This window comes from Cucumis sativus, chromosome 2, assembly GCF_000004075.3.
Source record: "Cucumis sativus cultivar 9930 chromosome 2, Cucumber_9930_V3, whole genome shotgun sequence".
NCBI lineage: Eukaryota > Viridiplantae > Streptophyta > Magnoliopsida > Cucurbitales > Cucurbitaceae > Cucumis > Cucumis sativus.
In genome coordinates, this window is record NC_026656.2 from 14,703,366 (window position 1) to 14,727,869 (window position 24,504).

Sequence of the window (24,504 nt, forward strand, 5' to 3'; positions counted from 1 at the left end):
AAATCCATAAGTTTTAGTGATTGTTTCAAGCTTAAATTATGATAATGATCTTTGATGCACGAAGGAAAAGCCCTTAAATCTTGGCACATTAGACAATAAGCTAGTTTTCGAAGTCCACGTATATTCTTTTAGTGGATATTTTGAAAGCAATTAAATTTGTAACAAAACCATTAAACGAAAGTTGTACAACGATTGTTAATGAATTTATAGATCATGCTGAGTTTATAATTGAAGGATCAAATCCATTTTCATTGTTTGTTATTAGGGAATACGATTACGATCAAAGAGAGGTTGATAATGTCGATTTTTTGTTCATGAGTTGCTTTAACGCTCACCGTGCTCAAAAAAACTTAGATTGAGCATTATGAGCCGGTAGGCAGATATATATTATTATAGAGAAGGTCAAGTAAAACCTGCAGAAACATGTATGCTCTCGATTCTAATTGGACTCAGATTAATAACCCCAACTTTTCTAAAAAGTTTTAGCTACTACAGACAAGGTTACAAGGTACGTAAATTTAAAAAGCCTAAATTATTTTAAGCGTTTGTAAGTGGAGAAATTATAGAAACTTATTAATAGATATCAAAACATAAATGTCTCAACCTTTTCATTGACATGTAGATCCAAATTCTAAAGCTTCAACTTCCTATGTTATGTATCATCCACAAAGTGATCAAGGTGCCCAAGCATCAAATGACAATACAATAATATTTTTGAGCAATTGGTTCATTATTTCAAGTCATTGGAGTCATGATGGTGACATGCTGCCCCAATTAGGCTGACATCCAATGGTTTGTGTTTGAAGGCCAATGGAGAAGGTCTTGAAGCATCACTCTCAAAGTGATTGTTTGAGCCAAACAAACTGCTTGGGGAGCCATTTCCAACTCTAAGTTTCATCCACCCACTCTCACTCAAGATCGAAAGAGCATTTGCTTACAAAATGAAGATTCAAACTCTTCAAAATTTGTGGTACATTCTTGTATTTGCACAAATGGTGACTCAAATTGCCTCCAAGACACCGAAAGTCATTGGTTCATACTTGTTGCAACCAATGCCTTGTAATTTGCCTTGTTTATTGTTTATATATTTATGACTTTTATGATGCTTAGCGACAATGCTTGTTTAGTTGACAGCTCTATTGTTCAAACTTGCACACAACTTTCAAAGATTTGCCCATATGATAGGTCAAAAAACGAGGCTTGTTGAAGGTCTATTCCCAACCGATCAAATAAAATTCTAAACTATCGGTCAATACAACAACTACTACTACGTAGTATTAGCTACAAGATCAAGTTGATTCACAAGGAAACATGATAATGTTTCATTAAGTTAATTTCTCATTAGTAAATTAAATGAAAAATATTTGATGTAAATAAAGAAGTCACATAAAGTAATAAAGTATATAAATTAAAGATTAAAGGATATGAATATATGTATTTTAAGTTGAATTATCTAGTTTAAGAGACGTTAGTAAAATGATACAACTTGATAATTAAATCTCAAAACATACATTCAATTAGCAAAGTACCCAACAAACTCACTCAACTCAAAGTAACTATCGAGTTTAGTTGCCAACTTTTTGGAAAAGCTTGTTCAAACTCCATGTCGTTGAACTATTCACATCCATTAGCAACAAATGTTTGAATATTTAGTATTCCACGTTAAAGTATTTTACATTATGTTATTTAGCTTAAGTTTATTTTATACATAGAAAACTTACCAAACATATTTTAGTACATATTTACAGTATTTAAGCTTATTTCGATATCGTTGTATTAAATATCGAAACTTTAATATGAAACTTTGGTATCTCTTTATCTATTTCGTCTCCAACTCTTTATCTCTACCAAGAAAAATAACATAATGAAACAAGGAGACGAAAGAGATAGGAAAGTTTTGATTTGGAAAGTAAAGAGCAAAAGACGACCAATCATACAAAAGAAAAAAAAAAGTATGGTAAATTGAAATTTTCAATTAGTATATTAATGTTTAATCTAAACCATTTTCAAATATGAAAAAATGAAGTGTCACTTTTAGAATATTCAAACTAAACGAACACCTAACTACCATAATTTACTTGGTGACATAATTTATTGCCATACTTTAATGTTTGAATCACTTTTTTTATTTTATTTTATATGCCCTTTTCATTTCTTTTGCTGTTTTAGGACGACTTGTTTAGAGATGAATTTAAAATAATTAAGATTAGCTTATTTAATATTATACAAAAGTGCATTTAATCATTCATTATTATTTTAATAACAAATTTAAAACTTCTATGTGTAATGTAAATACTTTTAAATTATTATTAGAGAGTCAAATCCATGCTTTCCGTTGATTCTTAGCATGAAAATGTTTTCGATTAAATTTACATTGCCTTCTGTCATAGAAACTTTCAACAATTATACATTATGATCACATATTTTCATACAATTTCAACTTCTACTTTTATATTTTTATTCTTTTTGGTTTGATCTTTCCTTTTCTTTTTATTTTACTTTAATTTATTTACACTTTGATAGTTGATAAATTAGTACAAATCACAAAATGCTCAAAATATTTAAAATGTATAGCAAATTTTAGCTCAATTTAATTTTCAATTTTCTAATTTTTAAAATAACTTAAGTACGTCCAATCTCACGATATCCTAATAGATTTAAATTTTTATGATTAACATTTGCAAAGCTATTTATTTACTCAAATCATATGTGAAAATATCTTACGTAACAAAAAGAATGAAGCCCTCCTCTTCCCAAACAATTTTAAACTTTATACCTCATATAATTCATTTTGCAAACATATATAATTATATTAATAAGATTTCTAATTCAATAAACTTTATTTCATTTATTTTCATATACATTTAAACAAGATTTCATATTAAAATGCATATATTGTTTTAGCAAAAAGAAATTAACCAAATTGAACTATTAAAAACATCAAACAGTTAAAGACAAAAGGTCGAAAACAAAATAATAGAATCTGAAAAACAACAGCGTCAAACGAGAGAGTTTTAGAATGGTTTTGGTCGAACAAAAAGAAACAAGAGTTGAAAAACATCCCTAAAAGCTTACATATCTATAACAAGGAAAACTTTTGACAATAAAAAATCTTAATTTTATTTACAATATGTCCAAAGAACAATTGTTTGTTTTACAGATCAAATACTACCCATCTTTGTTCTCTACTACACATCAGTACCCAGCCACTTCAAACTAGTTTCAAATTTTGATAAATGAATTTACATAAATTTATATAAAAACCCAAAGCGTTCAAAACTTGTTTTGGTTAGGGTTAGTTCCAACAAGGCCAAATCTTGGAGTCCTTCAAATGGACGGTATGATCCCAAAAGGTAAGAAAGGCTTTCTTTTGAAAATCTTAAAATGTAAGCTTAATTTATTCTTTCCAGAACTATGGAAGGCCATCCTAGAGATACTTTCAGAAACTTGGATGTTAAGGATCAATTCTAAATGTTGAAGGGAAAAGAACTAAGACACTGGAAAAACCTATGGCATCAGAAGTGATTCATACATGCAGACTAAACCCGGATCTCGAACAACAGAAGCTCACCTCAGCAAATCAAAGATCAGAAGAATGGTTATCGAAGCAAAGCAAACCAATGTGACAAGTTATAAGCCAATTAAGGTGAATATCATTTCTGACTGGTTCTATTCCTATATCCTGTGACGTTAACTTCAAAGGAGAGGTTCTCGAAAGGAATATCTATGCGTCAGCAAATGCTGAAACAGCTAAGAGGAAAGACACCAGAAAATGTTAGTACAAGAAAATACATTCAACTTCATAAGTGACTAGAATGAAGTTTATCTAATATGCGAGTTAATCATGCACTTTTGACACTTGTACAACTTAGAAACCACAGAGATCCAGTGACTAAATCAGAAACTAAATGATGTAATATGCAAGTAAATGTAACATAGGAATTGTGAGTTTTTAAGTTGTTAATAAAACAGATCAATACAAGGAAATGAAGACAGTCCTGTAAAGCACCCCATTTTTCTTGATACCAACCAATGAACTTTTCTGACAAGTTTATAGAAAATTGCAAGCCCGCAAAACAATGAACTACCTACAAGCACAGTCAATTCCAAAAGAATCAAAAAGTATTCAACCAGTGCTAAGAATAAACTGCACCAGTCATGGCATACCCTCAATTTATAAACACGAGATAAAAAAACATGAAGGTATAAAGTAGTACCCTAGTAAAATATTGAGCAACTATGTCTTGACAGGATTGAAGGTATAAAGATGCTTACCATTTGAATGGTGCAGGCCAGCTTCATGAGAGGAGGAAAATAGGGAAAAAAATAAAATAAATAAAAAGGAGAAAAGGTAGACAAGGCTGGACGTAATAATTTTAGCATGACTAAAGACAGTAATATCTATTATGAGATACAAAGAAAATAATAATGAGCTCAAGAAACCAATCGGATTAACTATCAATCTAAGTTGTCTATAGACCTAAACCCAACCCTCTTAACTTATTAAATTGAAAACATTAAAGTACCGGTGTTTAAATGCAGTTAACATTTAAACACTAATAGATTCCAAGTGAAAATATAAAATATAGAAATGCAAATAAGAAATGCTGTTTTCAGATAAAATTGCTCCAATTCCTCAGAGCCCCTGGCGATGCAAAAGGAACTCCAAGCAAAAAACAAAAGATGAAAATACCTTACAAAGGAGACAATCTGCGAAATAGTAGCTCTTCGTTCCAACCGGGTAACCTGATTACATTAATATTCACTACCAAATGCAAACAAATACTCGTTGCATGGATAATGTGTTCCAGACCTCAGCTGGCCCACTAGTAAACCCAATATATGTAGAAAGCTCGATTAAAGTTTACATTTATTCATCAAAGGACAGTGTGACTAATATTTTAAAATCAGAAACTCTTTTGAGTATAATAACAATAGCTTGTAGAAAGAAGAAAAGATGGGAGGGTAATGAAACAAGAAAAATGGTTTGGATAGGCTGATTCCCAGTCCTGGATTCAAATGTCATAGATAAAATATAATCTAAAAAGACCCATGTTTTACAATTCCCTAAGGCATAAAAAAAATGTCAATATGAATACGAATAAAGATAAATTTCAAAATTTTCAAGAGCAATAAAGATAATGAATCTAAATAATAATTGGGTATGAAGTCTTGCAAAGCATAGAGTTTTAGTTGGACAATGGTAAAACAAATCAACGAAAGACAATAAATCATAACTTAACTGACAAGTCCAAGATCTATTAAAACCATAGGGGTAAAAAGAGTTTGAAATATTTTTTGTCAACCATTGAGCTAGAGTTTACATAGTTTTACTAGAAAGTACTAAAACTGATCCAAATCTTTGAAACAAATCTTCAATAGATCAAAAACTACAGATTTAAAAAGGAGCTTAAATGAAGAGGGTCGAAAACGTCATTTGCATCAGCTCCTTAAACTTCAGAGAATCACCTGATCAGTACAAAAATACTGACGCACATATGAGTGAGATCTGCACAACGAATAAGAAAGCATGAAAAAATAGTTTCAGAAAACAAATTTTTCAGAACCATCTTTTCCAAATTGTTCAATATAGCTATTTAAATTCAGGATGTCACGTGGAGAAGAAAGTTGTCTTGAATTTTGATAAATACTTTTAGTTAAGACATGAAGATGAGCAAAATCATCATTTGAGAAGAAAAGAACTTAATTTGACATTTGTGAAGCAAAACTACTTGTGAGAGCACAAAATGAAAGAAAAGATGAACAAAACTATTAGAGATTAGAACCACGTCCACATCCTTACCCCATGAAAGCAGGTAATGAAATAAAAATGGGAACTTAATTGGTTTCTAGGATGCGAAGGAGGCAAAATGTTAGCTTCTAAAAAAAATGATGTTGGAAAAATCAAATAAGCCGAGAAAGAAGAAGCAAGGAAAAGAAAGGGAAAGGTAAGAAGGAGGAAGAAGGAAAACAACTTTTAAAATGAAACATTGAATTAAAAGAACAAAAAAAAGAGCGTCTCTTCAAAATTTTACATCAGATTTTAAATCATTCTATTGTAAACCAACATATACTGCTTCAAAAAGGATGCTAAATAGCTAGATGTTGGTTTAGTGCAAGAACTAAATGCAACAAACAAAACTACAAAACTAAAATGCATCACACAGAAACCTAAAATAAGCCCACACAAAAATATACAGCCAAAATCTAAACACACAAAGAACGATATTGAACTTAGCTACAGAAGTTCAAATAATTTATCGTGAAAACCCCACACCACTACCTTGCTTCCATGATTCAGACAGATGTGTTAGTAAATGAAATCAGCCTACAGCATAAGAAAAGAAAGACCATATTGCCACCATCAAATAGTCGTGTCATTAACAGAAGTATTGAGACCAGCCAATGTTCCTCTCTATCAATAACTGTTTTTTGTTTAATCTAAGGTCATATCATTCTATAACAATATCTAATAAACTCCTCCATAGCTCTATGGTTCAATCATTAATATGTTAGTATGCATATCTTAAGTTAAAACAAAAGAATTTGGAGTAAAAGGAGAGTGAATCTGTACCACATCGAGGCACTAGTGCCCCATATAACCACCGGGACCACCATACTGCCCAACACCATGCTGCCCTCCTCTTCCAGCTCCACCCTGTCCCATCTGTTGGTTTGGATATCCACCCTGCACACCACTTTGACTTCCATATCCAATCACCCCAGGGCTTATATTCGCTTGACTCCCGTACCCACTTTGTACTCCAGGTCCCGCCCCTTGAACAGCTGGATTGAGCCCTGCAGTTCCAAGTGTCCCTAACAAATTAGTGAGTCCCAACCCAGCACCCTGACCTGCCAGCAAAGCAGTCAGAGCCTGACCAATAGCTGGGTTCAATCCTTGAGGAGGTCCTTGGTTGTAACCAACACCAGGCCCTGCAGGAGCCATCAAGTGCCCCGATCCAGAAGCCGCCCCACCTGTATAATTAGGATTCTTATTCCTCTGGAACGGAGCATTTGGTGTATGATGCTGGTGCTGAGCCTTCCCTGGCTTGGGACCGTCGATGGCCTTCTGACAATGCAAGACATGACCTTCAAAGTTCTTGTGAGGCTCCTCCAAAGCCTTCTTAGCACTCTCTATCGACTTGTACACAAATAAACAGAAACCTTTAGGCTTACCCGTCATCTTGTCAAGTCCCAAAGGTCCTTCGTCAACTTCACCGAACTGGGAAAAGAATGCTAGCAACTTTTGGGGGTCTACATCAGCTCCAACATTGCTCACATAAATCTTTCTCTGCGTATATTCTGAAGCAGGTGGGACTTGAGGAGCCGCCACCGCATTGGTTGTTGGAACAGGCCCAACCGAAGCTAACTGGCAAGCAGTCATCCTATTCCCAATCTTCTTCTGAGGTTCCTTCAGTGCTTTTCGAGCCCCACTCCGCTTCTTGAAGAGGATGAAACCGTAACCCTTGGACTTACCAGAGACCTTATCACACACAGCTTTGCAATCCTCAATCTCGCCAAATTGCTTAAACACATTAATCAAGGTTTCAGCATTTGTATCCCACCCAAGCCCGTGAACAAAAATCTTCCGATGAGACGGGTCCGCATCAGCAACCATTCGAATCCTTCCAGCCACATCCACGTGCTTATCCGCCGCTTCACGAAGCAAATTAATTAGCTGGTCCTTAGTAAAGGGCTCCAAGAGCTTGTGAATGGGTTCATCGTCATCATCAGTAGTCGCAACAGCAGCCGAGGAAGTCGAAATCTTGGGGGTCGGATGGTGGTTATTAACATTCGCATCGCCTTCATCATCCTCGTCCTCATCATCCTCGTCCTCCTCCTCTTCCTCCTCGTCGTTATCGTCGTCGTTATCGTTGTCGTTTTCGTTGTCGTTGTCGTTTTCGTTGTCATCATCGTCCTCTTCCTCAACCACATCGTATTGGGGTAGATCTTGAGGAACAGCTTCCTTGAGGGGTTCATCTTGTGGCTTGGCCTCGTCGAGAGGAGCTTGAGGTTGTTGCTGAAGCTTCTTGGGAGGCTCGGTGGAGTCGGAAGTTTTGGAAGAATCGAGCTTTCGCTTTCTGGCCATGGAAGGAGTAGAGGAAGCTCAGAGGAGGTCTAGGGTTTTGGAGAGAAAGAAGAAAGAAAAGGGTGGGAGTGGGTACGATGCGGCACCGAAGTAGTGATGATGGAGAGAGATTAGGTATTGTTGATCACAAATTCAGATTTTACTTTTTGTTTGGGCCTTTGCCCGTGTAGCCCATCTTTTTGTCCCGGCCCAATTCCCTTTTCTACTCTTAACCAATCTTTTAGGAAAATTATACCAAATACCACAATTTGCAAAAATAAACTTTAAAATATACCTCAAAATATTTACAAAAATAGTAAATATTATCCTTAAACTGATATAATATATAACACATTTTCTAAATTAAGAGTTATCATTGATAACATTTATAAGTAACACCAACCTGTAATAGTTATCAATTGCTATTATTTCAATTTGAAAAAATTTGAAAGTAAGTATTTGTATGCAAGTAGAAAATTATCTTATCATCAATACTAGCTATGGGACGATAACAATTGATAGTTGTTATCAATTATAACTTTTCAACGTGAGAAAATAAAAAAGAAGTCTGGAAAAGAGTGATTGGATGTGGGATTTGACTCTTTTACCAAATCTTGTGTCATGTATGCATTTAGATTATCTTTCATCTATATATTCTATTACTTTTTGCTTAAACATCGTTTATATATTGTTCTTCCTTTTTTCGAGTAGCTTTATAATGATTTAAATCTTTTTTATATATATTTTAAATTTCTTCGTTACTTTTAATTATCCGATGATAGGACAATCACGATAAAATTAAATGTTCAACTGGTTTTAAAAGATTAAAATGATTTAACAATTTTAAAATCATTCTCAAACATGTTTTTTTTATTGTGTCGTTTAATTTTAGGTTTTTACCTGATGTCGTAGTTTATAGACATAAAAAATAAGATGATTATACTTTTTTTAGCACGTATGGATAGGACATTCATTGTACCAAAGTTTAAATACAGTCATTGAGTTCTAAAGTTGTGTTACAAGACTTGATATTAATTTAATTCGAGATGAATTTTTTATCCTATGTATAGATCAATGGGTTAAATCACATTATTGTAACCATAATAACTCGAAAAATAATTGGTACTATGATAACATCCATAATTACTATATAGACAACTTTCACTTCCATGTTAGCTATCCAAAATCATCCACTACATACACGAATCAGGTGAATATGCATCAACTTGAGCATTATCATCACAAGTGGGTCTTCTAGGAAATGAAAAGGTTTCCCATTACTCTAGTTCCCTGAGCACTAGCTTTATGGTCATCGTTGAAATATTAGGTGAAATGCGTGAATTGAGATTGTTTAGCGAACGAGTTAAGTTATTCGTATTGTTAACCTTTTCCAACATTTTTCCTAAATCAATCTATTGTCAACCTTTCAAAGTAGTTGTATGATAGTGTGTGATAGACACACATATGTTTCGTCTAAAAGAGTCGTATCATTACTCAAACTACTACTTATTACTTTTGGATGTATGGCAAATTTAACATCAATAGCTAATTCTTTTATTGTTCAACTTTGTGAAAAATTAGTGGAAGCAATTAGAAACAAAATAAATATATGTTTCTTTTAATCTTTTTTTCTTGGACACTAAAATTTTGGATGGTAAAAAAAACGAAGTCTAACTTAATAAATTTTAATATAATCTTTGGAACGTTAATATTTTCTCGCGTTGTAAATATACAAAGTGCCATCAAATAATCATGATATAATTTGATTTTATTTAAGTTAATTTGTTATTTTCATTATTGCATGACATGACAGTTTGGCCGAGTGGTCTAAGGCGCCAGATTTAGGCTCTGGTCCGAAAGGGCGTGGGTTCAAATCCCACAGCTGTCAAGTTTTAAATAATATAATTGTGTTTTGGAGAAAAATTATAAAATGAATGATGAATTTGTTTCACAACATTAAAAGCTAAAATGAAAACAGCATAATCATATGCACTCTTCCCACGTTGCAATGAAAAGAGAAGAGATAATTTAATAATAATACTAAAACAGCTCCACAAAACAAAAAGAAAATAGAAGAATGAAAAAAATGGTTTTTCTCCAAAAAAATCATTTTTTTATTTACACACCCCTACCCACTGTATAACCATTACAAATCACATACTAAATTTTATTTGCGGTTACAATCACACAAACTATAGAAATGTTTACCAAAATGTAACTTTTATTTGCGGTTACAATCACACAAACTATAGAAATGTTTACCAAAATGCAACTTAGTGACATTGACATAACATCTATAACTAAAAGTTGAAAGTTCAATCTCTCCCTTCGTAATGTTTAATATTTTATAACTAAGCTAAAATAGTTAGTTTAGTTCCACAATCCGAAATATTAGTGTACACACTAAACACGTAGAAATGGAAAAGTTTAACAAAAAAAAATATTTTGAAAGTTGAAAACTTAGGGATAAAAGTACGTATTTATTTTAATAATTATATGTGCAGACAATTTAAAATTTTTATCATCAGTCCGACCATAATTGAAGCAAATTTTATCAGGCACAAGAACAAGCAGTTAGATTGGAAAGAATGGGGTGTAGTTGTTCTATATCATCACATTATATCATTAAACATACTGTGAATCAAGTACCAATTACAGAGACGGATCCCTCAAGCCATGAAAGAATTAATGAACTGATTTTATATCAACCAAAACTCCAGACAACTCATACACAGCTATATTAATAGTATACCACAGCTATTGCTATCACACATGCTAGTCATTGACAGATTGAATCATACGTTGATGTCTGAGCGCTTTGACCGGCTAGAATTGTTGATCTCCTGGGAGGCTGAAAGAGCAAATTTTGGAAGGCTGTAGTTCTCAGAGGCTGAAAATGGCTGCTGAGGATAAAGCGTTGGAGGTGGAGTAAGATTGCGTTGTGCTGGGAGCGGAGGAAGTGCGTTGTATTTGTATGTTTCGCTGCTGAAACTGCAATCAGTTCAAACATCAGTACAATACGCTAGGGCGGAGTTAATGTATTATATAAGGAAGAGATCTTATGGAATCACATCAGCATTTTGCAATGTGCTTTTACATAGAGGAATTTGCAAATAAGTGATCTAAAAGTCTTCTTTCAGGCCATTTTGATAATTAACCATATAATAGTTTTAAAAAATATTCATATATAAAAACTTCTTTCCTTTGTTTGAAGCACCAAGAAACTGCTGAATACAAGTTGAAACTCATGCCCCCTACTAATTGCCCTTCCACTTTCAGAATTGTCCTTTTTTTTCTTCTTAAATATCCAAGAGTGTTTTGGACGAGCTTACGCGCACTTCAACTAATTTCATGGAACACTTTGACCCACACCATTTGGATGTTAAAACTGGTAGAAAATTAATTCTTAAGGTAAGTGACCATCATGGATCGAACCCTTAACTTCTTATCCATTTATTGATACTATATTCTTATCCATTTATTGACACTATATTCTGTGTCAAGAAAGCTCGTAGGAAAATAATTTCCTAGATGGATAGCCACCATAGATTGAACTCTTAACCCATCAACCATTAATTGAGGCTATATTACCCATAAATATGTCCTAAATACTATATTTCGTACCTGAGATATATTTGTAAACTGCAGAGTGGATTTTTTTTTTTGCAATTTTGTTATATTTGTAAATAAGTTTGCTATTTTATAAGGGGATAAAAGATAAATGGATAAACCCAACGAGAATCATACTAACAAATAGTATTTTGGAATTATCTTGCTATTAGATAAACGCCCACTCCCTAACACGAAAGCCTATGATTTAAAAGAGGAAAAACAGTTTGCAACTTTCAAGCAAAAAGGGGAAAAGGAAGAAGCATTTTTCTGAAAAGAGTACCTTGGACGACTGTAGGACTGTTCCTCATCACTGATGGTGTCGTCAAGGCGCTGTACAGATTTTGGAACTGGAGAAACGGACCAAGTGATTGCTGCAGGTAAACTATCTGAGAAATATCTTCTCCGGATGAGCTGGAAAAAACAAAACACATTGGATACTATGGGGAGAGAAAGGAGCTGTGATTTACAAGTAAAAGAATAGCAGGAAACAAGAAAATTAGGGAAAGGAAAACTGACCGTGCGAAAAAAATTGGTCACAGCTTCCTTGTCATATCTTGCCTCTTTGGCAGCCTATGTAGAGAATATCCACGGTTAGATAAATGAAATTGAAATGGTAGAGTAACAATCGCAGCTTCAGAATGTTGTTTTTATCATTACAATCAAAAGGAATTGGGGTGTTATTTTTTACAAGGATATTCGCTAGTCAATTAGCCAAAAGCTCAAAGAGGTTTAGATTTCATTATTTTACATTTTCACACTAGCGAATTCATCTCTCAAATAATGCCAAACTTTTCAACGGCACAAAGTACTGGGTTGCTTCAAAAAGATGGGGGAAATAGGGAAGTATAGAAGACATGAATGAAATGGAAACGTTTGACCATACCATCGGACCAATAAAAGAATTCAAAGCTATTACCCACAATCCAAATAACATATTAGATATAGATTTGGACAAATTTCTGTTTCTTCTAAAAAAACAAAGTTTATTGAGAAATGTGAGGGAGGAATTATAGTTCTTACAGCAAGAAGTCCTCCACCGCCAGGGAAACTTTCAGTTAAAGGGATTTCCTCACTGAAGGAAAGCAGACCCTGCTTCTCAACCCACTGGCGAGCAACATCAACTAGATTACCACTACTTCCTCTCGTACCCTCTTTAGCAGCAATATCCACTTTGTTACCAATAACAATATATGGCACGGGAAGACCACCAGGGCCTCCAGATCCTAAGGGAGCTGAGAATGTCCCAATCGTTGCAATCTCTACTGCCCACTTCTGTAGGCTTGATTTTGTTCTTCTCTGGGAAAGATCATGAACAAAAATAACGCCTGTATACACAATTTAAGCATGAACTGAAATAAAACATATATCTTCAGAAAAAAAGGAAGTTTTAAGGAAAAAGTGTCTATATAGAAAATGTAAAATTATCAAGAAAAAAAGAAAGAAAGGAGAGAAGTCAAGCCCCAATCCTAGTCAGATATTTCTTTTTTTCTTTCTTGTTCTTTTGGGAAAATGGTATTAAAAGAACTTAAACTGTTAAGTATTAGAAGGGACCTCAAATTTCCCCCAAGAAAGAGCAACAGAGCAATATAAAATACCCAAATGACCTTTCCTTTAATCCTTTAAATTTTGAAGACTCAAATGTTTCTGTCAAGACATAAAATCTAAAAAGAAAGCTCTCAAAAATTGAAGAACAAGCATTCTGCTTTTTCAAAAGGGTGGCCTACAAAAATTGAGGGTTATAGTCACCTGCCAACCAAGGCTGGTAAAGCATGTTCCAAAAATTTCCAGCAAACCAGAAAGTTCTAAAAACTAGCCCTTTGGAATCCAAGTTCATCTTACATAGAGAGCACCGTCAATGCAGACAATGCTAAAAGAAGGTCCTTTTGATAAGGTCAGGGGTGCCTAACACTTTTATGGGTGTGTTCAGTAAAAAATAACTTCTTTGGATACTATTAGTATTTAGTACTTACTAAAGACACACTGAGATTTGAGCTATGTGCTAGCCACAACTCTAGCACCTGTCTGCATTGAAGCCTTAAGGCACGTAGATTAAAAAAAATCCTGATCCTAAATACAAACGTGGTTTTTTTACTTTTCTTTTTTTTTTTCCAGCACATCAACATATTTACCCACAAGTCCACGACAGACCACTTTCTCTACTATTTCTTCAGAATTCTTCTTCTCCTACTCCAAACTTTCTATTAAGTAATAGCAATTTTGAACATTGTTTACCTTTTAAGTTTTACATGCTATAACCTTTCCTTTGCTATAGATCATTTGATTTCCAGGGATGTTTATTATTATTATTGTGTATATACTCTTCTACATATATATTTGTGTATTTTTTTTATGTATACAATGTGCTTCATAAATTTTATGTATTTGATAGCCCAACTAATGCCTTAGCAGGCTAAGAAACTTCAGAAATATACCAGACACAAGGATAAATCAACCAAAATTATCAGTACAGTACATTGCAAATGATTAGTGCCTACTGACATTGTCTAGGCAACATCCTAAAAAAGACACATTCATACAAGTTGAAAGTTTCGTAAGTAATATTTTTAAATAAATATGAGAAATTGACAGGCACAAAAAGGTCTCACCATTAATCTGAGAATAGAAAAGAGAGCGACAGTCTTTGTAGCGATCATGCCCTGACACATCCCAAAGTTCGACAAAGAAATCTCTCTCGGCATCACCTTTTATGCTACTTGAAGAGCTACCCGCATTTCCATAGGTGATATGCTATTAAAAGTGTAAATAGAAACATTGATAAGTAGTGAACTTCCAAGAATAACTGGTGTCACTAGAGACAGAAAACGAGTCTTACCTTAACTCCAACTGTACAGCCAATAGTTTGAGAAGGAGAAGAAATGGAAGAACCGTTTACAATTAGATGAACCAGAGAAGTTTTCCCCACTCCTAGAAAATTATTGAAATTTTATTTATCCAGAGAAATATGTCCGGAATCTGAGAGTGGACTGAACTAAATAATAGCAAAATAGCAAAACGCTTAACAAGTTTATTATTTATTTATTTATTATTGTTATTATTTTAAATGAGAAACATAAATCAGTTACGAGCAATATAATTTTTTCTCAGAGAAGCTCCAAACTAAGCACCAGTAATGAAATTCAATTTTATCTAGTTTTTTAAAGTCATCAACCAACCACAGGCAACAAACTTTGCTAACATACAGGCATGTATAAATTAGGCATTTATGGCATCCAAGATACAAGCACAGACAGTAATGTTTACTCCTTAGCTCAGAGAATCCCCAATCCAAGCATCAATTATCATCTGTCAGATAATTGTATTTTTGAGAAAGATAAAATTTGATTACATTATGAAAACAAAAGATATACATATGTATACATGTACATTTTTAATGAAAAGAATAGCTTTCATTGCTAACAAATCAAAAAATACATGAGGACAATACAAAAAAGAATACATTAGAAATATATTTTATGGAAAGAACAAGGTATTTATTTTGTTATGTTTTACATAAAGATACCCAAGGAGAGGTGTAGCCACACTTCAACCCAAGGTCACTGTGGAAAAATCATGTTATAGTATCCAAATCACAGCAAAAGTAGACTTGGAAAAACTTTTCATTATTTATCCAATCAATCTTTCTGCCATTCATCTCTCCGTTCCCGTAAAAAGTTGCTTGATATGCTTTTAATTATATAAGAAAATTTGGAAGGTTAGAATTGTAGGTAAAGGTTGGCAAAGCTAAGGAGATCAAAATAAGTCCTACTTCTCAAGAAAATATCTTCGAGCCTAGAATGTGTTTAGGAATTATCAAACGACAAAGTACCATTTACTAAATCAACTAAGACCTGAAATTAAAACACAAAAGCTAACCTGGATTTTTACATGGGGAACTGAACTCTTTAGTACTTTTACGTAATGAAAGATGGTCTATTTGCAATTCAGCTAAGAACTAGTCTAAGTCTCAAAAGTATATTGACCTAAACTGATGAAATCCTCAGGGCCTAAGAACTTCCCCCGGGATCTATTATCTGTTGAAGTGAAAATAAGGCAGATTTATTTAAAACGTTCTGGATGAGATAAAGTTTCCTCTAAAATCAAACATTTTACCCCAAATGGATTTTTTTTTTTTTTTTTTTTTTTGCAAAAGATTGTCAGTCATGAAATCTTTCAGTTTTATGTCAAGAAACACCACAGTGCCAAAACACTCTGATTTTGAAATCTTCAAAAGTCTTTACTAGTCAAGTTCCCATTTAAATATAGACAACTCCAAAGGAGCCCAATTAACCCTCCAACTCCAATAAACTCTATGAAGAGGATCAAAACCATAACATCCTCCATTAGGCATATTAAACTCTAAACTCAGCAATGGAAATAATCATCTGCCCATCCAGATTACCTAAACAGATAATAAGGAAGCCAAAACCACGCACCCAAGTAACATAACATTTCAGTGGAGCTACTAGGAAAAGAAGAAAAAAAGAACTAGAAAAAGAAAGAAGCATTCAATCACAAAAGGCAGAAGAAAAGTAACTATAGAACGATTGAAAAAAAAAGCACCTGAATCACCAACCACAAGCACTCGAACCTGCCCACATAAAGGACCGCCATTCAGTTCTTTGTGCTCTCTATCACGGTCCTTCCAGAACATGTTTTCTTTCAAACCCTCAAACCCGTACTCACCTCCAAAGACGAATTCAATAATTAAGTACCGTCAAAATGACACAATCTCCACGAAGAACAATTTCTGAGCATAGACACCTCTAAGTTCAATCTGAAATCCATATTACACGAGAACTAAATGCAGATCAAAGCTGAAATCGGAAAACCCATGTCGAAGCATCTCTGAAGAGAGTCGATAGTTTGTTGTAGAGAGGTAAGAGCAGAGATCTAGTTGGTGGAATCATACAAGAGCGGAGGGTTTGAAGGTTGGAGAAGAATGAAGAATGAAGAATGAAGTGAGGATTAAGGATCTGGGAAATGGGCAAGGAAGTGAGATCTGAAAGAGATGAAAAGTCGAGAGTATAGTCAGATTTGAGAAGCTTGGGAAGAAGATGAAAGAAGAAGAAGAGCGATATCACCGCGCGCGTAAGAAGAGAGATGAAATGAAAACCGACGAAGGGCATTGGTGAATGTCCGTTTACAAAACGACCCTTCATCGATTATTTTTTTTAAAAAAAATATCTAACCATTTTATTTTCTTATTTTAAATATTAAGCTTTTTTTTCTTTCTATTTTTATTTTAACTTTTTTTAAAGATATAACGAAATGTCAAAATATTTACAATGTATAGAACAATTTTAAATATGAGAAAAGTTCACATGCTCATAATCTAAAGTACCACAGTTAACACGCCATAAATTGGCCACACGCACACGATTCACAATCGTGTAGATTTTGATACACGATCTTAGGCATACGATGTTCCAAGATGCAGATGCCTCAGGATGTCAGAATTCCTCTTTTAGTTATTGAATTTTGGTCTTTAGTGGCATCGAGATGGTCCTGGATAAAAGAATTATACTTTTAACTCATTCGATCTCAGGTATACAATCCCCTGAGATACCCCATGATTAAAGAATTCTTCCTCTAGTTATTGGATCTCGAGCTTAGTGGCACCGAAATGGCCTGAGATGTAAGATTCTGCCTTTATTTTATTCGATCACGAGCATACATTGTCTCGAGATGCCTCTGGATGAAAGACTTCTGCCTTTAATTCATTCGATCTCGGGCATACAATCCCCTGAGAGATGCCCTGAGATGGAAGAATTCTTCCTTTAGTTATTGGATGATCTCAGGCTTAGTGGTACCGAGATGGCTCGAGATGAAAGAATTATGACTTAATTTTATTTGATCTTGAGCATATACATTGTCTGAGATGCCTAGGATGAAAGACTTCTGACTTTAGTTATTCTATCATGTATCTTAATTGCATCGAGATGGCTCGAGATTAATAAATCACAAAAAAATATAAATCACAAGGGCATATATGAAATTTATGAAAAAATGATTGCACGTCATGGTTTTTCTTATTTTGTTATACATGCCGTAAATATTTTGGGTTTTATTACATTTATGTAAATTACTCTTTATTTAACCTCGTTTGATAATCCTTTAGTTTTTATTAAGCAATGCATTACTATTCCATCTCTAAACTCCATCTTACAATTTTATTATTATTGCCAACATGAGCTCAACTGATCAACTGGTATATGTATGTTCCCATTCTGAAAATAAGTGGTCATGTGTTCAAATCTCACACCCCAAGTTACACTTAATAAGACTATTTTCAAATATAACAAAATGAACCAACATATTTACAAAATATATGCTTAGGGGTATTAACATGATCACCTTCCATTCTTCGATCAGGTTGGAGGTTTAATCTTATCTATTGAATGATCGTTACTTTGTTACCAAAAACTATTATTTAAAAATAAAAAAGACATTGTCATTTTTACATTTATTATCATAAAAATTACTAATGACATATTCTACGGCTAATGGACTTCAAGATAATTCGATCATTGATAGACTTTGAGAGTTTGATCTACAAGATCAACAAATTCTTTTTGCATTGTACTATATCTACTAATACGTGGGATCTAATTGCTCTACTTGCAAATACCTATTAATGAAAGATTACAAAGATATGATTAATATATAAATTTCATTTAGAATGAATAGGTTAAATGTTTTATTCAAGATTCAATAATACACTAGATATTATAAGTTCACAAACACAACCTTAAAAAAACTTAACTTAGGGTTAAGTAGTTTCTATATAGACTTCAAAAAACTTAGCTACGCTTCCAAACCCTACAATCCAAACATATATGTGATTTCCATTCTCCAAAACCCCTTAAAAAATAAGTGTCTCTAGTCATTATTTGATTTCAAACACATGGGCTAAACATCTCCAAAGATTTTGTTCCAATCATGAAAACTAAGTTTTATTTAACCCCTTAAATGTTAATGGATGATCAATCTAGACTAACAAGGGAAACAAGCTTAATAAAAGCAAATTAATAAGTGCTAAGGGAATGAGAGAAAAGTTAGTTTAATTTACATATATATATTAAATTGTCTTGATCCATCAAACCCTATATGTTGTGTCTTTCATCTACTGTCTTTATTCTTATAATATGGTTGTAAATAGTCTAAGAGGTATGAGAGCACTACCACAAAAAATGAGCTTCAATGGCACATGGATGAAAGCAAATTAAGAATGGTGGGAAAAATATCTGCCATCAAAAAAAAGTTTTTGGTCGTGTCAACGGTAACATAATGTCATCAAAGGAGGTATTACAACAATCTTTGTAGGCGTCGTTGATAGTCTTTTCTTAATTACGAGGGATACAAGGACAACGTCATACAATTTATCCGTAACCCCACTTATTAAATGACGTTGAATCCAATTTTTGTGATGGTGAGTATTTGAAATACTTCCAATCCAATGGAAATGTGCTTGCAAAGCTACTCAATTATGTCATGCTTGTCGCATGTGGACTTACATTTATTTGTATCGAGTTATGTATAGTTCAAGCAAAATCCTACCCTTAATTATGTGTCCGAAACCAAATGCCCTTATCACATTTAAACCATGGATTAAACTTAATACCTATTAAAGTTTATAAGATCCTAAATTAAATACATATTTTTAGGACTAATATAACTTAGATAAATAGAAGCAAACAACTTTTTAGTGACTCTAAAGTTTCTTGCCCTATTTATAACAACAAGAGTAAACTATGTTAGCCTATGTGATATGTTTAAGCTAACAATAATGAAACTTAAATTAAACTTGAAGAGATGGGTCAAATTAAACCAATAGCAAAAACATTGGGTGCCCTTTTGATTTTATTTTGAACTAAACAAGGATACAACGGTTAAGAAAATAAATGACTTTAATTATGGGACAATTGCAATCATGTGGCAATTCTCGAGATATTACTAAATATAACGTAGTTCATAAGAATTTGCAAATATAGCAACGATGAAGTCTATCGGTCAATAGATTGAAATTATATATAAAACGTTGCTAATTATTTCAAAAAGCTTTCACGTCTATATTTATCTATGTAAATTTTATACAAAATACAAAATTGATCCTATACATGGAAATAAAAATGAACATATTATAATTTAGGGTATGTTTGGATTGACCTACTAAATGATTAAAAAATAATGTTTTTAAATACTTAGAAAGTCAATCTAAACCTGATCCGACAACTATATAAGTTCCGGAAAATAGGATTTGCTAGGTGGGAGTAGAGGCAGAGGTAAAGGATGGCAATTGATTGTAATACACAACGAAGGGGCTTTCATGGTTGTGAATTCCCTCATAAGTAGTAATCACATAGTTTGCATCCTCTCTGTCTCTTTCCACCTTCTTCTTCACATTGCATCCTTCACTTGAACATTTATAGTAATTTCTGTATCCAAATTAAAACCATACTTTTGTATTAATCCATATGTATATATGTTGTATGTTTATCATCTTTCTTTCTACTTAAACTAATTCAAAATCGAATTTACAATATTATATTTAGATTTTAAAGTTAATTCTCGTGCGTTAAAAGACTTTACACCATATTAGACTTGATAACTTATTAGAAGTGTTTGAGACCAAGAATGAAATTGTGAATTTATAGGTCATAGGGTTTGAAGTTAATAATCTCTTGATTTTTTTTAACTAAAAAAAAGCTATTATACTCGTGCTTATTGCATATGATTTGAAAAAATAATAATATAAATGACAAATTCATTGAAAATATTGACAAAATATAGCAAAATTTTAAATTCTATTAGCGATAAACTCTGAAAGACTTCTATTAATGTCTATTAATAAACTGATAAATTTATAAAAATAATATATAAATATTTCAGATATAAATATAGCGTAGTTAATGAACCAACATATATTTACAAATTATAGTGAAAATGCTTGAATGTGTCAACTGATCATCTAAGGTATCCCTTTCTAAAAGAAAATTTATATTCTATCTACTATAGGTATTGATACACCATTGATAAAGGTATATCAATACTGCATTGATCGACATTGATAAAAGTCTTTCAGTGTCTATCAACACATAGTTCATTAATTATGGTATATTTGAAAATGTTTTGTATATGGTTTTTATAATTAGTTTTTAGAACAAAGAATAAAGTTAAAATTAAATATTTTGTTTTTATAATTAGTTTTTAAAACAAAGAATAAAGTTAAAATTAAATATTTTGATTTAAAATATGGCAATGTGTCTTTTAAAGTAATTGGGGAAAGAATGAGAAATATAAAATAATGAAGCATGCTTGTATACATTACATATACAATATCCTAAAGCGATAAGAACAAAAGTTGAAACCACTAAACTCCAAAAGATAAAAATAAAAACAAAACACTCAAGAATAAGAAAGTGATTACCTATTTATTATTATTAATAAATAGGGTAATTTTTATAAATACTCTCAATCCATTTTTCTTTTATTGATATTGGCTTTAAAATATAGTCCTAAAGTTAAAATACTCTCTTTTAATTTTGAATATATATTTTAAAAAATTAATTTAGTCAATGAGGTTATTCTATTTATTCATTATTTTTAAAAATTTTAAAATTAACAAACTGTTTACGTTTATAAAAAAAAAATTACTAAAATACAAAATTAATTTTCTTTTTGAAATATTCTATTTTTTCATTCTCTTATTTATAGTATTTATATAGATTGCATATAATTTTTTAAAATAAAAGAAAACAGATTTCTGGCTATAAATAGTACATGTTGATTTTTTTTAATGACGAGACTAAAATATTTTTTTTTCTATTTCAAGATAATAAAGATAATTGTTTGATAACAAGTCTTTCTATTTAGTGATGCTTTCTTACTATCTTTTTGTTATATTTTCTTTTCACATCTCTAAAATATATTTTCTGCATTTTTAATTCAATTCGAACTCAACATCCAACTAAAACACAATAATAACTCGAAAACTCAATTGAACCAATAGATCAATTAGTTTATAAATTCTCCTATACAATCATATTTTTAAAAATTCTACTCTCTCCAAAATCTAATGTGAATCACATAGCAATTATATATATATATATATATATATATATATATATTATGTTATCTAAAACTTTACTTGATTACTGCTTTGACTACTCAAGCCGCCTCCAACATGGTCCATGACAGCTGAATATGACATCTATAAATTTACATGTCTAAATCAACATGGACCATAAACTCAATTATTCTAATTAACTAAAAAGGCACTGAACCAAATCAATTCTAAACTTCATCTAATACATAAACATAGTTCAAGGATTAAGATATATTTGTAAATTTCATTTAATTAGATTGAGTTTAGGTTTAATTAATTATATCTTTGGTATATTAACTTTTACAAGTACTATGTTACATAGTTCAACTAGTTATAACATTATACTTGGATTGAAAGGTTAATAAGTTTAGCAACATCATAAGCTAGCTTCCTAATATTATTTTTGGGTTTAACTTAAAGGTGTATAATAATGAATTAATTTAATTAATTACCTGGGATTGGGACTATTCTTCACAGATTTTTTCCCATACTTCCTCCACTTGTAGCCATCATCCATGATTTCTTGCTCTGATTTGGTTCTAAATGCAACTCTACATCCCATTTCCCCTTTCCTTTTCTTCTCTCCATTTTTGCTTCTTCTGCAAAACACAAAGGCACAGAAGAAAAAATTAAAAACATACCTCTTTTAATTAACTCTCAACATATTATAAAAACAAGCAAATTGAAGTTGAGAGAAAAGGGGTTTGGATTTAATTAGAGCTAATTAAGGCACTTGCATAGATGTCGTTGACGCTCCCGACGAAGAAACTACTACGCTAGATCCGGTATCGATTACAGTAGAGCTACCACCACTATCAACTCCTCCACTGGTGATCTTCTCGGACGAAGTCATACTTGGCGAGGACGATGCAACTTGGTCGACGACGATATTGTTGTCATCGCCAAACAAAAGGAAATCGGAGAGCTCAAAATCAAAGAAAGAAGCGGGATCGAGAATCGGAGGAAAATGAGTATAGTTATTAGGGTTAGGGTTAGGGTTAAGGTTTGAATCTTCATAAGGGAAGCTGGCCATTGGGGGAATAATAGACTTGGTGTGAAAAGAAAACAAGCAGCTGGTTGTAAGGAGTGGATGAGTTTTTATAATAAAAGATATATATTATATATATATATATTTTACAAAAAAATTATAAGAAAATATTTTTTAAAAAAATGTTTGTTTTTATTCTCTCCTTCATAGCAGCTTCCTAGTAGGAAGATGCTTTGAAAGTTCTTCATTGGGGCCACGTGGCAATCTAGAGTGAGTGAATGACGTCACCATGGTGACGTGTATTGGGCACTTTATTGTACAATTATCATTACTTTCACTTTTTTTAATGGAGTAAAATTATTTATGTATTTATATGTTCAATTAGAAATTTTAAAACATTTTAATTTGGTTTCTATGTTCTTTGAAATCGTCCAATTTTGTTAATTAATTTATTTACTTCTGCGTATGAATTCGTATTGTTATATACTTTAATAATTAGAAGCTTTTCAATCTAACAAAGCTAAGGAAAATTTAGTTTATTTTAGTCTTTGTAAGAATCTGACATGGTCGCATTAATGATATAAAGCAAGAATATTTGTAAAACTTTAAAGAAAAAAAAAACCATTTTGATTTGGAAATTATAAGATGAGAAAATTGGAGCTGATTTTTAGTTTTGAAATGAGTGGATCATTCTAGGGTGGAAGCACACATATGACAATATAATTATTATTCTCTTCAACAATACTAACCTAGTTAACGTTTTATAAGTTTTTCGAGTGTGAAAATATACTGAAGTTATTGTTTCAAAACTACTGAAAATATTATCAACATGTATCAATCGGTGATTGAGTTGAACAATACATATAAGAATTGGAAGTTGGAAGATTTGATTCTTTCATCTTTTTAGTTAAAGTTGTCTAGTTTAAATTAGTTGATCTTATACTCGAATTAACTTTTAGAATATTCAATTTAATGTTGAATTTTTTACTTCATCGAGAAAACGATTCGTGTCGTTGAACAACAATAATGTGTCATATTAGTAGATTTACTAATGGTAACACCATTCATATATATGAAATTGTGTCTTCTGTCTATTTTTCATGCTTATATGTTATGAAATCTATCATATCAATCAATTAAAAAAGATTAGAAATAATAACAATAAATAATCCTATCAATTATGATAAATAAATAATTTTACTAATATTATTATATATGAGTTGAGTTAGTTATACCCATTTTCACATACAGAAATTTTTGGTACTAGACTTTAAAAAAAGTCTATTATAATAAAAAGTAATCACCTAAAAACATATTAACGATTCATCAATAACATGCATAAAAATTATTAACAACATATGAAATTGACGGAAGTGATAAACATTTGTTAGTGATAAAATGTAGAAATGGTAGAAAAAGGTATGATAGTGATAAAAGTCTATGTATAATAAACTATTATTATCAAAATGGTTTGTCAGTGACAAAGATATATGATATATAAGTGATAGAATATAAAAATGGTATATCAATGATAAAGGTCTACCCTTGATATACTATTAAATTGTGTACTTGTCATAGTCAAGTTTTTTTAAAAATATTGATTCATTTTAAATGACAAAACTGCTGAAAATAATATTTATAATTATTAAAGCAAAATGTCATTGTCCATCAGAAATAGACATTAATAACATTTATCAATAATATATAGATCATAGTAGTCTATCACCGATG

At 32.0% G+C, this 24,504-nt stretch overlaps 3 protein-coding genes and 1 non-coding gene across 4 annotated transcripts; 1 reads left to right on the top strand and 3 right to left on the bottom strand.

Moving 5' to 3' along the window:
- Positions 1 to 5,120: 5,120 nt before the first annotated feature.
- LOC101211535 (UBP1-associated protein 2A) lies at positions 5,121 to 8,195 on the bottom strand. Its single transcript, XM_004148401.3, has 2 exons — positions 6,575 to 8,195; positions 5,121 to 5,509 (listed from the first exon to the last, which is right to left on the bottom strand). The coding sequence occupies exon 1, from the start codon at positions 8,087 to 8,089 to the stop codon at positions 6,587 to 6,589; it is 1,503 nt and encodes a 500-aa protein (XP_004148449.1). The 5' UTR covers positions 8,090 to 8,195; the 3' UTR covers positions 5,121 to 5,509; positions 6,575 to 6,586.
- Positions 8,196 to 9,876: 1,681 nt separating this feature from the next.
- On the top strand, positions 9,877 to 9,956 carry TRNAL-UAG. Its single transcript has one exon. It is a non-coding gene; the product is annotated as a tRNA-Leu (tRNA).
- A 686-nt stretch (positions 9,957 to 10,642) lies between these two features.
- On the bottom strand, positions 10,643 to 16,865 carry LOC101211931 (small GTPase LIP1). Its single transcript, XM_004148402.3, has 7 exons — positions 16,241 to 16,865; positions 14,514 to 14,605; positions 14,287 to 14,428; positions 12,701 to 13,005; positions 12,197 to 12,250; positions 11,961 to 12,091; positions 10,643 to 11,059 (listed from the first exon to the last, which is right to left on the bottom strand). Exons 1-7 carry the CDS (start codon positions 16,329 to 16,331, stop codon positions 10,864 to 10,866), a joined length of 1,011 nt encoding a protein of 336 aa, XP_004148450.1. The 5' UTR covers positions 16,332 to 16,865; the 3' UTR covers positions 10,643 to 10,863.
- Positions 16,866 to 19,611: 2,746 nt separating this feature from the next.
- Positions 19,612 to 22,882, bottom strand: WRKY54 (probable WRKY transcription factor 51). Its single transcript, XM_004148403.3, has 3 exons — positions 22,523 to 22,882; positions 22,238 to 22,384; positions 19,612 to 20,115 (listed from the first exon to the last, which is right to left on the bottom strand). Exons 1-3 carry the CDS (start codon positions 22,816 to 22,818, stop codon positions 19,941 to 19,943), a joined length of 618 nt encoding a protein of 205 aa, XP_004148451.1. The 5' UTR covers positions 22,819 to 22,882; the 3' UTR covers positions 19,612 to 19,940.
- Positions 22,883 to 24,504: the final 1,622 nt, after the last annotated feature.

Excerpts from the sequence above, each read along its gene's own strand:
- LOC101211535 (XM_004148401.3), bottom strand. The coding sequence starts at position 8,089 with ATGGCCAGAAAGCGAAAGCTCGATTCTTCCAAAACTTCCGACTCCACC.
- LOC101211931 (XM_004148402.3), bottom strand. The coding sequence starts at position 16,331 with ATGTTCTGGAAGGACCGTGATAGAGAGCACAAAGAACTGAATGGCGGT. Across the intron at positions 14,606-16,240 it reads GCTTGTGGTTGGTGATTCAG|GAGTGGGGAAAACTTCTCTG; the intron begins GTGCTTTTTTTT and ends ATAATTTTCTAG. Across the intron at positions 11,060-11,960 it reads CAGTCCTACAGTCGTCCAAG|TTTCAGCAGCGAAACATACA; the intron begins GTACTCTTTTCA and ends AACTGATTGCAG.
- WRKY54 (XM_004148403.3), bottom strand. The coding sequence starts at position 22,818 with ATGGCCAGCTTCCCTTATGAAGATTCAAACCTTAACCCTAACCCTAAC. Across the intron at positions 22,385-22,522 it reads GGAGCGTCAACGACATCTAT|AAGAAGCAAAAATGGAGAGA; the intron begins GCAAGTGCCTTA and ends TGTGTTTTGCAG. Across the intron at positions 20,116-22,237 it reads AAGAATAGTCCCAATCCCAG|AAATTACTATAAATGTTCAA; the intron begins GTAATTAATTAA and ends ATTTGGATACAG.